The sequence below is a fragment of the Lynx canadensis genome, chromosome A2 (assembly GCF_007474595.2).
Source record: "Lynx canadensis isolate LIC74 chromosome A2, mLynCan4.pri.v2, whole genome shotgun sequence".
Lineage (NCBI taxonomy): Eukaryota > Metazoa > Chordata > Mammalia > Carnivora > Felidae > Lynx > Lynx canadensis.
The window spans coordinates 114,185,052-114,203,444 of NC_044304.2; the positions used below are offsets into that span (position 1 = coordinate 114,185,052).

At 39.3% G+C, this 18,393-nt stretch overlaps 1 protein-coding gene across 1 annotated transcript in view; it reads right to left on the bottom strand.

Annotated features, from left to right (window-relative positions):
- The window catches only part of RAPGEF5 (Rap guanine nucleotide exchange factor 5), a 227,518-nt gene that overhangs the window by 170,314 nt on the left and 38,811 nt on the right, over positions 1-18,393 (bottom strand). Inside the window, 4 exon segments of the mRNA XM_030308087.1 lie at positions 8,635-8,803; positions 10,499-10,623; positions 15,268-15,374; positions 17,403-17,453. Coding sequence (XP_030163947.1) covers positions 8,635-8,803; positions 10,499-10,623; positions 15,268-15,374; positions 17,403-17,453 — 452 coding nt within the window.

Here is an 18,393-nt window from a genome sequence, read left to right on the forward strand (position 1 = left end):
CGTCGTGCTCTGTGCTGACAGCTCAGAACCTGGAGCCTGCTTCAGATTCTGTGTCTCCCTCTCTCTCTGCCCCTCCCCTGCTCATGTTCCGTCTCTCTCTCAAAAATAAATAAACATCAAAAAAAATTTTTTTAAGAAATCACTGATACCAAATCCTAGACACTACCAAAAGGAATGCTCCTCAAGGATCACAGACTCACTCGCCACCATATCTAATACCTAGTGATCCCAGGAGGGTAAAAAAGGTGTCATACTGGACACTCAAGCACTGTCCCTTCTATAACATCTATATTCTGGACATATCTGTTTTGCTTAACAAAACAAATTCTTATGACAAAGAAAAAGTGGGATGGTCGAAGAATGAGAATTCAATTTTTCTTGAGATCTTTGATGTCATGAATACAAATACCTGTTCAATCTTCTAAAGAGAACTTAATTTTTCATAGGCTGGGGCTACTAGTTGGGCTTACAGAGGCAATTTACCAAATACTACTAAAATGTGATTGTGACAGGCTTCACTGAGGGTCCAGGATATTTGAATAAAATTAGTTGTTACTAATATCTATTTTTACATTTTACTTTATTTTTAAATTTTATTTAAATCCAAGTTAGTTAACATATAGTATAACAATGATTTCAGGAGCAGAATCCAGGGATTCATCACTTGCATACGACACCCAGTGTTCATCCCAACAAGGGCCCTCCTTAATGCCCATCACCCCTTTAGCTCCTTCCCCCACCCAACACCCTTCAGCAACCCTCAGTTTGCCCTCTGTATTTGAGAGGTCTCTTCCTGTTTTTTTCTTATTTTTCTTTCCCTCCCCCTATGTTCGTCTGTTTTGTTTCTTTAATTCCATACATGAATGAAATCATACGGTATTTTTCTTTCTTGGACTTATTTCTCTTAGCATAATATATTCCAGTTCCATCCACATTGATACAAATGGTCTTTTTTGCATTTCATATTGAAGATTTCAGGATCAATCGTTAATATTTAATGAAACAGCCAAATTTCAAATGCTAGCACAACCAGGCCTAAAAGTTCAGTTTTTCTTAAAATTCCTGTACTACTTTTAAATAATGATGTTCTCTGATAAAAATATGCAATCTGTTCCCACACCTACAATAAGCCTTTTCTGTAAACAATGGAAATTTTGGAGGGCTTAGTGTTTCCCTGGGAGAGGGGGTGATGAGTAATAATCAAGACTAAGACCAGCTGATTTTATAGCATTTTTTATATAAACAATTTAAAATAGTAAATGGAAATTTTCTTCACCTATGATCCTAATACAAAACTTATGCCAAGTTCCATCATAAAATTTTTTTGAGAAATACTAAAAAAGGTTTCCTCATCCAGTATTAATTTCCTCTTCCCCAAAGGGCACAATATGAGAATCTAATTAGGAAAAGTCAGGAATACAAAAGGTAGGTTTGGGACATAGGTACAGGAGACTTGAAGTTGATCTCCCAGTTAGTAGGGGTCAATCCAGCACCACTTCAAAAATCAAGGATGCCAATGCATTTCTCATCTTGATTCTACATATCAGGTTGAAAAGGTAAAGTTAGGCAGGATACAGAGGTGACAGGGTAGTGGGTGGTGGTAGCATTAGTGTATGTAGGGTGCCAAGGGGAGACAGGGATCTATACTTTGGTAAGTATTACTGTGCAGCTGGTATTAGGTACATGACTGAGTGAAGGCACAGTCAGAGTGAGAGTAGAGAAAGAAGTCTGAGGACTGAGCTCCCAGGACACCTGTTCATGGGTCAATGCTACCAAAAGCAGGTTTTATTATTATGCAGGTATGGTGAGGTCAAAAGATAAGGAGATGACTGCCATTGAAAAGATACACGACAGTTTGGGAGGATTAATGTCTTAGTAATAATGAGCCTTGGGGCACCTGGGTGGCTCCGTTGGTTAAGTGTCCACCTCTTGAGTTTGGCTCAGGCCATGATCTCATACTTCGGGAGATCGAGCTCCAAATAGGGCTCTGTGCTGAGGGCAGAGCCTGCTTGGGATTCTCTCTCTCCCTCTCTCTCTCTGCTCCTCCAACCCCTTTCAAAATAAATAAATAAATAAACATTTAAAAAAACAGATTAAGTAATCTAACCCACTAACATGGAGAGATCCTCTACTTAAGCCTTAATTTGTTTTTTGGGCTTTTTTCCCATTAGACTGATGAAGTATTTCACATATAGCTCTTGCACACTTTTTAGATTTGTACCTAAGAATTTCATAACTTTTTTTGGGCCAGCATATAGAAACATAATTTTTGTAAATTGACCTTATATCTTGTGAATTTACTAAACGTACTACTCATTAGTTCTAGTAGGTCTTCTCTAGATACCCTGGGATTTTCTATCTATGTATCTGCAAAAAGAGGTGGCTTTAATTTTCTTACTTATTTGTATACTTTTATTTATCTTGCCTTATTACACTGACTCGTGAAGAGAAGTGATTAAAAGGAGATACATTAGCCTTGATCCCAATCTTAGTGGGAAAGCATTCAGTCTTTCACCATTAAGTATGATATAAGCCATAGATTTTATGTAAGGTTTTATCAGATTAAAGAGGCTTCCTTAGATTTCTAGTTTTCTGAGAATTTTTTTTTTATCATGAATGGATACTGAATTTTTTTAAATGTGTTATCTGCATCTATGGAATTTGTCATACAGTTTTTCATTTTAGATTAAATCTGGTGAATTACATCGATTGAGTTTTAAACTTTGAACCATCCTTTTATTCCTGGGATAAACTCCCATTTCTCATGATGTATTACCACTTTTATATATTGCTGGATCCTATTTGCTAATATTTGTTGATGAAGATTCTGTTTTTCACATTTGCTTCCCTTTCTGAACTTTGTCCTAATAATGCCGGCCTCATAAAAGATGAGACATTACTTACATATGGTCGTATCACCACGGAGTAAAGCACAAATTTGTACCTCGCACAAACCTAATGGACAGTAAATGTCTGTTGAGAAAGAGTTGCCTTTTCCCAGACCTTATTCTCCCTGTCCCTTCTCCTTACCTAAGCAAAGGAGCAAATTCAATTATCTAGGGACTCCAGACTCTCTTCCAAACTTAAATGCTCATGAGGCTAAACGTATGCAATTTCAGAAGTGTCAGTCAAGCAGCGGTAAGTACTAAGTTTGATAAAATCTTTGTCATAATGGTATTGATCTGGCTTCTTTGCATAGTATTTTGCAAATTTGATTGAATTAGCTTTCACATTTCTTATGAACCAAGCTCTTTCTGTATGGTTGACTTTTTGGAACTGCAGACTTCAACTTTGGTGTACATGAGCCTTACTAGAAGTTAACAAAAAGTACTAATAAGTGTTTAATCTGTCCATCCCAAGCCTGATTTAGTAGATCTCAGCTTATACCTCCTTCTTTTTGAAAGGATCATGGTTGAGAACCACTGCCATAGAGGTCACTTCCAAGTTCAGCTTCTGCCTTCTATTCACCTACCTGCCACCAAGTACAGAGGCCTGTCCCTTTGGCAAGTTCGGTAACCTTCCTTGCCTCAGTTCCCTCATCTGTAACTTCACACTGCTGTTGTGAGCAGGAAGTATTAACCATTGCTGCTACTATTCATTTCATTGTTGTCACTGCCAGGGCAAGCTTAGGCCAAGTGACTAAGCTAGCTCTTCCCCAGTTTTTAAGTAGGGGACGCTTTTTACATAGAAATGGATCACAGACCCATAAACTCTATACATGTTGATAACACCAACACATGACATAAATGTTACTGTGAATTCCGGTAACTAACTATTTTGTTTTGTATCACTCATGTACAGTTAAGTCATTCTCTAGTCAATGTAAAAATAATGTTTGTCTTTTCTATAGGTTTAAGACACTCTTGCAATCAATCTGAGACTTGCTCCCCACCCTTCTCAAAGTCTGAGTTCTTCTCTCTGTGACTCACTGCTTCAGCCACATCAAGCTACGCTGCACTGACTCAACCTGCCACCGCTCTCTAACGTCAATCCCTGCACGCTGTTCTATCTCAAGTATCCTTTTGCTTCTCTGTCTAGAACATGAAATCATGAATGCTAATAAATTCATCTTAACCCCTGGACTGAGATTTCCCCACAGTTGGCTAGTTAAGAATCTGAAGGTTGAAATACCATTCAATTAAGCACATAGCTAAATAACAACAATAAACATGTTTTTGTTTGTTTGTTTGTTTTTAAATAGTTAGAATCAGGAAGAGTCAGGCTAGGATGCCATGAGAGAGAGAGCTGTTTTAACAGAGGCCAAGTGGCTGAATAGGGGGTCTGTGGAAGCCACAGCCAGACCTCAGGAGCATCAGCAGTGCCAGTAGGCACCCAGGAGGGCACATCAGCCAGGCAGGACCAAGAGGCACTGACGGAGCCAAGATGGACAAACCCAGTTCATACAAGTCCCAGGCTCCACAGCAGATGCCAATACAACACCCCAGTTATACCTCAAGGGCCATTAGGGTGCCCATCTACTAGCAAAATCACTGGGGACGGGAAAGGGTCCACCCTGAGAAGAGAGCCTCCTCTACCAGGTTTAAGAGACCCATACTACTCACCACGTTCCAGAGGCTGTCTTGATGAGCAACAGGGAGTGGGCCTAGACTGAACCTTTTTACCAAAAGGTGCCAAAAACCTTTTAACATTATCTTATTAGAATAATTCTACTGGATTAGACTAAAATTGTGGGGTTTCTTTTCCTTCTTTCTGGCTATCTTACAAGACAGAGGCTCACGTGGACAACAAACAAGAGATTGCTTAGAGGAAAAATGAAGACATTACATTTTTCTTTACACGTCTGAGTGTAGGAGGAGTTAAAGTTTAGCAATCCTCTAGAACTCTTTCAACAACAGTTTAAATGTTAACTGCCCTGTAATTGGAGACTACAGTTTCATGTATTCGAGGTTCATAGGCTCCGTCCATTCAGACCACTCCCACTCCCACCCATGGTGAGCTGGCACCTGCTGTAATGGCGGCTGCACTGGAACAGCCATGCTTCCTCACAGCCTACATTCTAAAATTTCTCACTAGTTCTTTTTTTTTAATTTTTTTTAACATCTATTTATTTTTGAGAGACAGAAAGAAACAGGGCATGAGCAGGGGAGAGGCAGAGAGAGAGAGGGAGACCCAGAATCCAAAGCAGGCTCCAGGCTCTGAGTTGTCAGCACAGAGCTCGATGCAGGGCTGGAACTCATGGACTGTGAGATCATGACCTGAATTGAAGTCAGATGCTTAACCAACTGAGCCACCCAGGCGCCCCACAAATTTCTCACTAGTTCGGAATCAACTATGAGGCCACCTTTCCCTGTGCTGTTACTTCAGCATCCCCAACCAACACCCTGCCCCAATCACCTACCCACACCCACACACGAGTGAGAAAAAAGTCACTTATAGGTCACTTGATTTGGCTTTCGTTTTGAATAAAATACCATGACTGTTATTTTTTCCCTAAGATTGTACCTTCGACAATCTATTCACTCACTTCATTCAAATTATCTATAAAAGTTATTTTGTATAGAACAGGAATTTGTTTCCTAAAATTAGCCTAGAAACCTGCAGCAGCTCCATTTCCCATCCTGCTTCAAATATTCTTTTCTAAATGGAAAAAAAGATCCACAAAATGCATTTACACAGAATTGCGTGTCATAGAGATACTAAGTGGCTTCCTTGCATAATTTTACAGAGACTTAGAAGATAGCACATTAGAGGGACCCGACGCAAAACCGCATACAAAGACCAGAATAGCCTTCAAATATCAAAAAGGCTATTAAAAGAAACATAGGACAGGATTTTCAGCTTGTGAATGGACAATGCAAATTAATGAATCAAGAGGACTTTAGAGGGCATTTCAGTAGAATGGATAAAAATGTTTTAACAGAGCAGAATGAACAACACAGGTCTAAGAATGACAGAGAAGAATGGAAAAAAATTTTGATGCAAACAGGAAGAGACCTAAGTTACAAACACTAAGACAGACATGAACTGGAGACATTGTGGAAGTTTTTGGTCAAGGTAGGACTTGGGCTCCCCCTTGGGGGGGATGGGTAGAATTTGACTAGAAATGGAAAGAGGAAGAGGAAGGAGCAGAATATCACAGGGGCATGAGGGAATAAAAAGGTGTGAGGTGGAGGTGAGAATGAATGGAGATCACCAGATGAGAGCATAAGTTACCGTGGGGTCACATGCATCGAGTCACACGAAGGCTCTGCCATTACCGCTTGAAGAAGACATTGTCCTTGGGCAGCTTTTCTCTGACCAGAATTTTTTTCAAGTCTGGATAACCTAAACCTAGCCTTTCCAAAATATGGCCAAAAGTTTTACCCTGAGAGGTAGGCTTAGAAGTCTAGCATAGAAAAAATGGTACCACACACACATTACATATATATATATACTACACACACACACATATATACATATACACATACATACACATACATATGTATCTCCCTCCAGAATAGACTTGCAGTGGCTCATTAATTTTATCTTTTAATAGTTAGTACTTACAATATGGGACAGATGGATCCATAGCTCCCCAATGACAATTTCCCCAGAGGAATTGCCACTCCTAATGTACATGTTCACATCACCACCAACAAAAAAATATCTGCTGATAAACAAGACATGCTCCAGCGATTCTCAACTCCAGAGGCATGACATTTGTGTACAAATGTGTTCAAAAAACTGCAAGTAATCTGGAATTAATATTAGGAAAATTTTGAAAATAATTTTTAGAACTAGAGTAGACTCAGGCTTTCCCCATAATAAGGTCATCTCCGATCTGCTTGCTAAGTGGAAGAAAGTGCTGGAGCTGAATGAGGAGGAATGCTTGCAAGTTTATTTCAGCTGCCCTTATGCCCCTGTTAACCTATGCATGCCCATGAGATTGCACACACTTCCATGTTGGGTTCAGGATGGGAAGTGCTTAAGAAGAGCTGCTGGAGAATGCCAGTCCCACAGAGTCCAAGCATGTCACAGACACTTCTAGCTTCAAAAGCACAGCACTCCCTCTTGGAAAGCTTGTTAAAGTTTATTAAAATGTTCTTTGACTTTGCTCAGGAAATTCTACCTCCATTGAAAGCATATCATGGCTAAGGAACATTTTCCGTACTTAGAAAACTCAGGGAAGAATTACGTTTGAATTTTGCTTCACCATTCCAAGGTCCTCTATACACAGTGGTGGTGGTAAATTCACAACCATTCCCAAGTCAGTCTAACATTTTTATAGTTTCTGTTTACAATGTCTTAGAAGAGGGAGGTAGAATGGCCCCCTAACTCCTGGAACACACTCGAGCAAGTGTTACAAAGCATGGGTATTTATAGCTAGACAGACATGGATTCAAACCCTACCACTCAACTCACCACTTGTGTGACCTTAGACAGGTGACCTGACCTCTGTGCCTCAATTTCCTCACTTACAAAATAGCGATAATAAGAACGGTGTTCTAGAATTCATCTGAAGATGAAAAATAATACAAAGCAGTTAGCATAGTTCCTAACATAAAATGTGTTTCTAATATCAACCTATTAGCACAGTGTCTCATTAATATTCTAACACTTATTTCTTTTCTAAAAGCCTGGATTAACTGTTCAGTATTAAGTGTCTTTGTTTTTTTAACAAGAGCAACTCATCTTTGTGATGATTGTTTCTCTTTGAACCTACTCTTCCTACCCATGAGATGAGAGTAATACCACTTGCCCTGCCATCTCACAGAAGGGAGACAGTCAACCGTAAGTATGGGAACACATTTTGAAAACTGAATACATAAAAGTTATTGATGGATTGATGGCAAATTTTAATCTGAAATACATTATTCTGAAATAGGCATATCATGAATGCTGTGGAGAAACAAAGACATGTCAGGCAGCACCATATCAGGACTCAAGACCTGTTCCTAAGCCTTCTCTAATGAGTTTTAATTCATTTTAATCATATAGTGATTCAATATCTCCATGTGATAGTGATTCACGTGTTTATTTGCCAAATGTTGCTTCTTGATTATTTTCAGAAAGGTTTTTGAGCTTTTTCTTAGGAAAGTCACGACTTGAAGAGTGGATTATATGTCAGTTATTTTTAGTCCAATCTAAGCCAAATCGTATTTATTCCTAATCTAGATCACTACTCATATAGTGATGATAAATCAGAAGCGGCTCGTGGTACAGCTGGTGAGGCATGAACTTCTGGGATTTGAATACCATTTCAGTCATTTATTAGCTGGATTTAATTGCCAGCAATTTCTTTTACCTTTCTTTTTTTTTTTAATTTTTTAAAATGTTTATTTTATTTTTGAGACAATGTGAGAGACACAGTGCAAGCAGTGGAGGGGCAGAGACAGAGGGAGACACAGAATCCGAAGCAGGCTCCAGGCTCTGAGCTGTCAGCCCAGAGCCCGACGCGGGGCTCGAACTCACAAACCGTGAGATCATGACCGTCGAAGTCAGACGCTTAACCGACTGAGCCACTCAGGCGCCCCTCTTTTACCTTTCTGAACTTGCATCTGAGAAATGGGAATGGGACAACTATCTCCTCAAGGAGATAGTGGTCTTCAAGAGCAGGGCACGGTCCCTAGAGACAGTAAACATTCTCTGAATGAGTATAATTTTATAATGGAACAAAAAAGAACATCTACTTACAGCTCACAGATGCCAGCTTTGGCAGGAATGAGAGGCACAAGTTGCAGTAAAAGTTTGACACCATTCTGCCATTCTTCTTCTCTTTCAAATTCACAGTACAAATAGCTACATTCATCAGATGAAAACTGGTAGAAAACATAGGTATCTTGAAAGTATAAATTCTGGTCCACTGTTGGAAACAAAAAAAGGGGTGGGTCCGTTTCTCAAAGTATATTATTAAGAGAGTCATAAACCAAATAATAAATTGAAAGCCCTACTACTTATTATGAGAACCCAGGGGAAGGACTATAATTATATATTCTAAGTCCATTCATGTTTACAATCCCACTGAATTAAAGGGGACTTACTGACCAACCCAATTTTTATTACTTGAGGCCTTAGCCAGCATCTTCACATGTATTTTATGACTTATGTGCTTCAGAGACAGGTGAAATCAGTAGCAATTCGAAAAGTGGGGAGGATTTTTTTTTTACATGTCCCAAGGCAAACTAATACGTTTAATTACGTTAGTGATACACAAGTGTAACACTATGACAAGTTTCAAACCAGTGGTTCTCAATTGGGTGGGGGGGGGGGGAGGGGTAATGGACTGTGCCCCCAAGGGACACTTGGCAATGTCTGGAGACATTTTGGTTGTCATTACTAGAGGGTGCTACTGGCATCTGGTGCTAAACATCCTGTATGTACAAGACAGACCCCTACAACTAAGAATTATCTAGCAAAAAATATCAATGCTACCAAGGTTGTTTTAAAAGAAATCAAGGACTGATCCAAAAATACATTAAGACGTAATTTTTTTTGCTCACCACTACATGAACCTCATAAGCAAGCAGGTAACATTCTTCAAAGATAGTCACTGATTTTCAATGTGAGAGTATCAGGTGCTAGGTGTTAATAATGCCTTGAAATTACACCCACATCCCCATCTGTACTCCTCTTGCACACTGGCACGTGGGGTATGCCTTTCTCAACCTTACTATGTTCTCTGACCCTCAAGATTTATTACTTAGAGGGAAAAAGGGGCTTCCTAGTGACTAACTAGAACCTTCATGATAGAGCCAAATAAAGAATCTGGATTGCTTGACTTCTAATTCTTCAATTCCCAGGGCTCAATTAGGAAAAGAGATATCTGCCATCTATTTTAGTTGCTAGTTAACATCAATTTTGTGCTCTTTTTAAACAGCTAATTTTCATAGGTCATATCTCTAATTGTTCATGATTAGTCAATTAAATGGCATACACATTCCACTCATAAAATCAGTTTCTGATAATTATTCTAAGTACACCTAGACAAATCACACATTTAGAGCAACTAAAGATGTCTCTGATTAAAAAAAAATACACAACTGAGGGGCACCTGGGTGGCTCAGTCGGTTAGGTGTCCGACTTTGGCTCACATTATGATCTTGTGGTTCGTGCTCTGTGCTGACACCTCAGAGCCTGGAGCCTGCTTCAGATTCTGTGTCTCCCTCTCTCTCTGTCCCTCCCTCCTCTCTCTCTCTCTCTCTCCTCTCGCTCTCTCTCTCTCTCTCTCTCTTTCAAGAATAATAAACATTTAAAATTTAAAAAACATAACAAAAAAATCTGTTAGGAGCCTTTTGGGTAGAGGAGAAGGTAAGGGAAAAACTCTTACAGGTAGTAGTCTGTGAATCAGCAAGTACCTAATTATTTTTATAAAAGATGTGCAAAATAACCGTCAAAAGATGACTGGTCACTTTTATTTACAAAATATGAGAGAATGCAAACATTTACCTGCAAAAGCAATTTCCCATCCAGATTGTAACATCCTCTAGAAAATTCAAGTGAATTTTGTTCTGGTAGCTTAATAAATAATGCTCTGTGCTTTCAAACATATGATACTAACCTGAATAACATAATTCCCATTATCCAAGTAGGAGCTGCCAGACCCCTATGGCCATAGAATCTGCACTGACAAAGGGACAGTGTTCTAGAAGCCAGTCTACCAGCTCTGACCCAACACAGCTCCTCCTGAACAAAATGGAAGCCATTCATGGTTAAGACATTGTTGCAACTCATTTGCCAAATAATTGATATTAATATCATCCGTTTCATAAGCTTTTTTAAACAAGCGACTCAATAATAATGAATCGGCACCTCTTATTCATCTTTCCAGTTTCAGCTGAAATATCACTTCCTCAGGAACACTTGGAATCATATCCTCTTATACTCTTGCTTCAATCACCCAACGTTTAGTAATTGTACATCTTTCCAAATGAATACTACCTGCTTCCTCACTTCAGAATCATTTTCAAGATATCAGCAACTATGTATATACCTCACCGTTAGACCCCAACATTACAACAGTTCAGATACACAGGTAAGCTCTCATACACGTTTAAATAAATGAAGGAATAAATTTAGCAATCCTTTATATAAAGATCATGCTTCTGCCTTGGTAAAACAAGTACCTCAAAAAGTGATGGCGATCACTTTTGTTCAACTCTTTATAGATTCTTATCTAGTCTTTTTTGAGAACCAATTAATTCCAAGATTACTCAAATTTTGGGACCATAGAGGAGTGCTAAAGAGTTTTGTTTGCTACTCTACAGATTAATCCTCAAATTTTGTCTCCAAGAACAATAAATATGACCATTAATCTTTTCAATATAGTCTAAGTGATATGGCCATGCAGTCTAGATCACAAACCCATAAACCCAGCTGTGCGTGATAGACTCCACTCACACCATATGCAAAAATATCCTCTGCAATCTGTTTTAAGATCCACAAGTGCATTTGAAGAATGCCCCAATCTGGGCACTACAAGCAGTATTTTCATGCCACTTTTCCATCTTTATCAGCCTCAAATGAAAAACCACAGAAGACAAGTTCCTGAAATATGGTTTTTCATTTGCAAAAATCTCCACTGAAAATTATTCTCCCTTAAAAAAAAGTCACCAAGATGTTTCTTTAAAAAAAATGTATCATGTAATGGTTATCTTTATTTCAATGTTTGGTATTTAAGAACCAAAACATGTCAATATTTATTCCTAAAACAGAAACGTATTGCCATGAGATGTCGTATTTTCAGGTGTAAGGAAAAATAAGCTTTTCTTACTGAGATATTTGGTTTTGGGGTTTTTGAGTTTTTTTATGCACAATGTGGGGCTTGAACTCATAACCCCAAATACCAAGTCACAAGCTCTACCAACTGAGCCCCTCTGCTAAGATATTTCAACAAATATCCCAGCTTGGGTAAGCCTAACTTTTTTTGGTAAAGTGCCACTATTTGAAAGGTACTCTAAGGTGATTAGGGCAACACCAGACTGTTCACTTGCAGGTTAGCTTTAAGACATTAGAAAGATTAACTGTCAATAAATGGATGTTTTTCTGAAAAAAGAGGAAAACCAGATTGCAATAAACTAGGCAATTAGACACAAACAGTCAATATTAACTTCTAATTCTATAAGACACCTTTATGTTAAAAGGCTCAAAGTGTTAATTAATTCCTCAACGCCTCTGTCAATTAGCCAGCATCTTTGGGCTTGTAAAGTACTTTTATCCAGGGATTTAAACACTGTATTATTGTAATCCTTTTCTCAGAACAATCCAGTCCTCAGTCTGTTCTCACCTGGAATAGGACACAACCAAACATTTACTAACAAACTAAAGAGGCAACTTGCAAAAGGTGACTAGGTGTATGAATACGTTTGCTTGCTCGCAGATGATGGGAAGGAAGTTTCTTAGACTGGGGGCTTCTCACAAGTGTGTTTAGAAGCACATGGGGGATTTGGTTAATGTGTAGATTCTGATGCAGTATGGCTGGATGGGGCCCAGTGTGATGCTGGGAGCCCCAGTTCCCCAGCTCTACCTTCTCCATGGAAGGGCTCACTCTGTCTTGGGCAGCGGGGCTGAGTCTATATTCCCAAACAGGATATTGCCATGACAACGCTAGTTAATAGAGCTCCCTCAACCCCCAGCCAGCAAGCTATGGTTTCAGTTGCCCATGATTCCTTTCTTCTCTACCCCCCAACTTTATCAAATTATGTTTCAAATATCCTTCATTAATCCATCTACACCAGGGAACACACCATTAGGGATAGGGATAAACACTATTAACATCACCAAAGCAAACAAAAATGAGGTGAGGTGCCCCTGCATTGAACTCCCACTCCCCTGACCTTGCTGGCCAGGTCTGCAACAATCCAGCTCCCTAACCCAAACCTACAGGACTTAGGGGAGAGCAGCGAGGAAAAAAGGTATGCATGGAAGGCAGCAATCTCAACACACGCAGCAGTTCTTACTCCAGTCTTGTACTGAATCCAGAAACCGTTGGGGGTACATGTAGATCTAACTACAGTTGCAACACTAGGTGGGAACATTCCATATGGAGGTGATATAGCTATAAGGCCAGTGTGGCTGTTACAACAAAACATTAATTTGACCCATTTCTGGAGCTGAAAATTTGATTTCTCCTGGTCTCCTTGTGCCTCCAGTTGCATTTTTAGCAATTAATTCATGGTACTGCAGACAGGACCGTAATCTCAAATGTAAATGGGGTGATGGTATTTAGAGACCTATTTGAAGTCTCAGAAACCAATATGATTTTTCTTAGAGTGCAAAGCAATAGAAAACATCTCAACATTTTGAAAGTAATTTCATGTAGTACAGGGGGAACACCTTACCTTGATTTACTACCAAATGAAAAGGACTCATCCTAGGGCAACCATATTAGCACTTTATCTTTAAACACCAAGGCACTAATTAAATCCTTGGTTAATTAAAAATAAGAAGTTCTGGCCAACCACTGGGAATCTGAAATATCACAGCACATGCTCTCTCCCCTTTCTTACTCCCACTGAACCCCTAACTATGTTCTAAGTGACATGGATGGTTCTTTTCCATGAACCTTATTAATGTATATCTCCCAATGCTTTTTTTCCTTCTATATCCATGGAGACCACATAAAGACCTGAGGACAATGACAGATCTTACACATAGCCTTGTGTGGTAGGTAAAATGAATCCTAGGAGCCTGCGTTAAGACTAGACCAAGGACTTATCTACCCTGTTTTAGTTTTTAAAAAATGAAAAAAAAAAAATCAGATGGATTTCAAATTGATATCATATCTGTTAAAAAAAAAAATACAAAGGCTCTATGTGAAGTAGTCTAGCCATGACTGCAGCCTCTCTTCCCCCCTGTTGTTGTCTACTTGGCCTGGGCTCTCAACGAAAGGTTCTCAGACCTTGGGACTATGACTTCCTTATAGGGGGGAGGGGAAAGCCTTTTTTCAAGAGGTTCATGATTCCATATACACAACATGTTTTGTCAACAGAACACATCATGTCTAACGTGGGTCATGTTTTCAAGACCTATGTATATACTAATGTGGTTAATTATAATATGGGATTTTAAAGTAATAATTCTTATAGTTTTCCCACCCTCCCTCCTACCCTTGCTCAATGGTGCCTTCAGAAAACAGTTTCTGCCAAGTGTCCTGATTAGAAAGAAGTTGGTAGCATGGGATAGTTAGTGACTAGAAAAGAACATGAAGGAACTATCTAAGGTGTGGATAATAGTTACATAGGGTGTATATAATAATTAACATTCTCAAGCTGTACCCTTAAGAATTGTGCATTTTCAGTCATGTCTCAATAAAATGGGAGTCTTCTTACTCAAACAGGTTGAGAATCACTATCCCCCCAACCCATGCCATGATGAAATTTTCTCAACTGTGACAAATGGAAAAACAGGAATATTACAATGAATTTGTGATAAAGCTGAGTTAACTTAAAGAAATATCCTTTATTCTGAGGATCTTTCCTACTTTTTTTTGGTAACATTTTTTATGAGTACTCTTCCTGTTCTTTGTGATATATTGCAATCTTCTCTCAGTAAGAAAAAATAATGGTAATAAATGCCATAGTTTTCTCTTTTGTTCAATTTTTATCATTTTAATTTGGTATTGTTTGATATGGGCTTAATACCTTTACTTGACAAAATAAAAAGCTGACAATTTACTTTGTTTTTTCTTCAAATGGCTCCATGAATGAAAACGTGTTCTAAACTTACTAAGTGACCATTCTTAGTCCAGCTGCTTTAAAAACTGACCATAGCCCATCCATTTACTCTCATACCCCCACCCCCTTATTCACAAGTCAAGGCAGAGAAATGCCAGCTCTCTGGACCTGCCCTTCCCCCTCCTTGCAGGGCCTGAGGAGGGGCTCATCCTCACCTGGCAACTTAGAGCACAAGTTCCCCTCTCCCATGGCCCCCAACAAGTCCTCAAAAAGCCTTGGTAAGATTCCTGAAGAGGGGACCTATATTTACTGAAGTCGCTTTATAGCACATGCCCATAAAAAATCTATAAAACATCACATTTCAGAGGAAGCAGAGCACAGTCTCTGAAGAACTCATCCACACTTGCTGCTGGAGATTCCACACCCTAACTCAGAACCAGAGTCTCCTGTCAGCAAATACTCAGCTGAATTTAAACTAAAAGAAAAACCACTCACCAGTATCCCAAACGGACACTTCAAACAAACCCTCCCCAGTACTGATATAGCCCATCTCTCTGTGAGCAACTTTATCATTTGATCACATTTTGGGTTTTTTGTTTTTGTTTTTTTTCTCCTCAAGGAGAATTTCTGACAAGGTGTTAGAAAACTGTGTTACCTGTAAAATCCCTTGAGGTTCACTCTGTCTTTATCAGGTCAGGCAGCCTGAACAATAATAATATTCCTCAATGCTTTTCCCGCACAAGAAGAATTCTCTCCATAAATCTAAATGGAAAAGGACAAATATTCTCTGTAGATTCAGAATATATATTTGTGAGCTGCCAACAGCATGCTATACATGAAAGAAAATCATGACCACCTCCCCTAAGTTTAAAACATTTTAGCCTACGTAGCTGCATGCTATTACATGAAAGAAAATCATGACCACCTCCCTAAGTTTAAAACATTTTAGCCTACGTAGCTACAAACAACTGCCTATTTTATTTTTGCAATTGGTCCACTTGTGCTATTAAGCTACAATAACTATTTTCCAAATGCTAAACTTGCTTTAGCCATGAATCATCTTTTATATGAAGTTCCAGAGCAAATTATCAATTTTTTTTAAAAAACGCTGTTCTATTATACAGCAAATGGAAGAATATTTATAACATATGACTCTGCCATATTGATAATGCATTCATGTAAAAGTCTTGGAAGAGAGGATAGTAATTTTTTTCCTATCTGGTGAACATCTCACACTGTGACACAATGCGATAGGGCTACGGTCTGCTCTGCTTTTAAAGCTTTCACTCAGCTGCAGAGCTCATAGTTAATTCCAAGCATTCTGGTTTCACCTACTTCATGATTCCACCTAGCTGATGAAAATTTTATTAACTTCCTTTTGATCTCCTAACACATCCGTATGTATTTCCGATTCTGGGAGGTTGAAGGAGGCTATTCCTTAGATCTAGAGAGCTCTACGTCCTACTTATATACCTACCTTCTTCTCTGTAATTGGCACCTTCCTGCATAGTACAATGCTACCTCACAAAAGAAGCAAAGTAAAAATGAACAGTCTTCATAAGTAAAGGTTCTTGAAAATCAATGTATACGGGGATGCATGCTTACATGTGTTTACTTGTTTCTTGATGAACTCTTTCTGCACCTACACAATTGTGCATCTATAAATATTTTATATCTTCTCTTGAAGCAAACCGATGGATAATATATTGACTATGTCTTGACAGGGAACACTTCAACCCCATCTTATGCTTCTCTAGTATTCCCTATTATCACCTCCCACAAATACAACCTGATGACAAAGTGAGAATGGCAGGAAGTTATTTATTTTAACATGTTAAAACTGTATATTAAAAAACAAAAAAACACGCAAAAACTCTACACCAAGTCAGATGACAGACAGTACTTCCCTAAAAAGAGGTACAAGTCAGCTGACACTTGATGGGTCCTGACAAGGTACCAGTATTCATTCACTCAAGTCATTCAAAAAACATTTGATGAGTAGCTACCAGGCCCCATTCTAGAAGCTGGAGATATAGTAGTGACAAGACCCAAAAGTTTGAGACCTCACAATGATCACAAGTCTCTTGTTACTCTTAAAAAACAAAAAACAGGGGCGCCTAGGTGACTCAGTCGGGTTGAGTGTCCACTTTGGCTCAGGTCATGGTCTCGCGGTCTGTGAGTTCGAGCCCCGCGTCGGGGGCTCTGTGCTGACAGCTTGGAGCCTGGAGCCTACTTTCGGATTCTGTGTCTCCCTCTCTCTCTGCCCCTCCCCTGCTCATTGCTCTGTCTCTCTCTCTCTGCCAAAAATAAATAATATTAAAAAAAGAAAAATTTTTTAAAACAAAAACAAAACAAAACAAAAAAACCTCTGCCAACCGATTTTTAAATGTAACACAACAAAGTCTTCCCCATCTTTTTCCAGTGAACATACAGAGATATTATATTAAGTAACTATAAAGATAATCCCCTTTTACACAAAGGTTTTAGTGTAAATAGACACACTGTATTTTTAAAATAGCGGATATCAACACAACAATTGAAAAATATATATTATGCATTAACTCTGCATTTATGTAAGGACTTGGAAGATGGGAAAATACTTTTTTCCTATCTGGTGAACATCTTGCACCATGCCACAATTATCAGAGCATCTCAAACACCTTCAGTTGTGTCATCCCCAGGTGAGGGAGACGGCCTGCCCAGGAGCAAAGCCAAGGGCTGTACCTAGAAGAGTCTACACCAGGATTTATAAATCGTTTCAGAAAATGCAGTAAAGAGAAAAGATCATACCTGGGAAGGAGTGTGCTCAAGGTATGGATTGGAAATTCTTCTCGATAGAGTCTATTTTGAAAGAAAGAAGAGGAAAAACAATGAGAACCAAACAAATCTTTGTACTGTAAGAGACTATGTCTGCAACATGCAGGCCCAGCAGTTGTCCAAGCCAAAAAACGTGTTTAAATCTCAAGTCATAGGCCATAGAGGATTAACGTCTTTATTCTCATTCAGTGTAACCATCTGGTCGGCATTCATTCAAATGGGACAGATTATTCCATTTGAATAGCATCTCATCTAACTTTAAGAAGCACATTAAAAAGACTGGGATGTTTTCATACTTGTCATTTAATCTCCATGTGATATTGATTCTGTTTCTCCTTTCCTTTTGATTTCCTCTTTCACCCACTCACTCAGATGTTCACCACTATACATCCGAACTGCTGCCTTAGCTTCTCAGTGGATCTCCCTGCCCTCTGGTCATGCCCCCACAGGCCATCCTGCAAACCTCAACTCAACAAATGCCCCCAAGTTGCCCCCTTGACTTACAGTGCATCTCTAACTGCTTTTGTGAGTTAATCCAAACCAGCACAGTCTGCCTCCAACAGGTTTCCAGGATTCTCCTTCCACCTCCCTCCATGACAAGACCCACTCATCAGGAGAGGCCCCCATTCCTACTTGCCTGGGCTCACACCATTCTCCACATTACAGAGTCCTCCACCTTCTTGACACTTCCCTGGATCCCACTGGACTTAGTCTTTTTTTTTAATGTTTTACTTATTATTTTGAGAGAGAGAGATAGAGAGCAAATGGGAGAGGGGCAGAGAGAAACAGACAGAATTGCCAGCACACTCAGCGCTGTCAGTGCAGAGCCCAAGGTGATCTCATGAACCATGAGATCATGACCTAAGCTGAAATCAACCAACTTAGCCACCCAGTGCCCTTTTATTCCCCACCTGACTCTGAAGTCCAGGTTTCGTGCAGTCACCTCCTGGATGAAGCGCCTCCC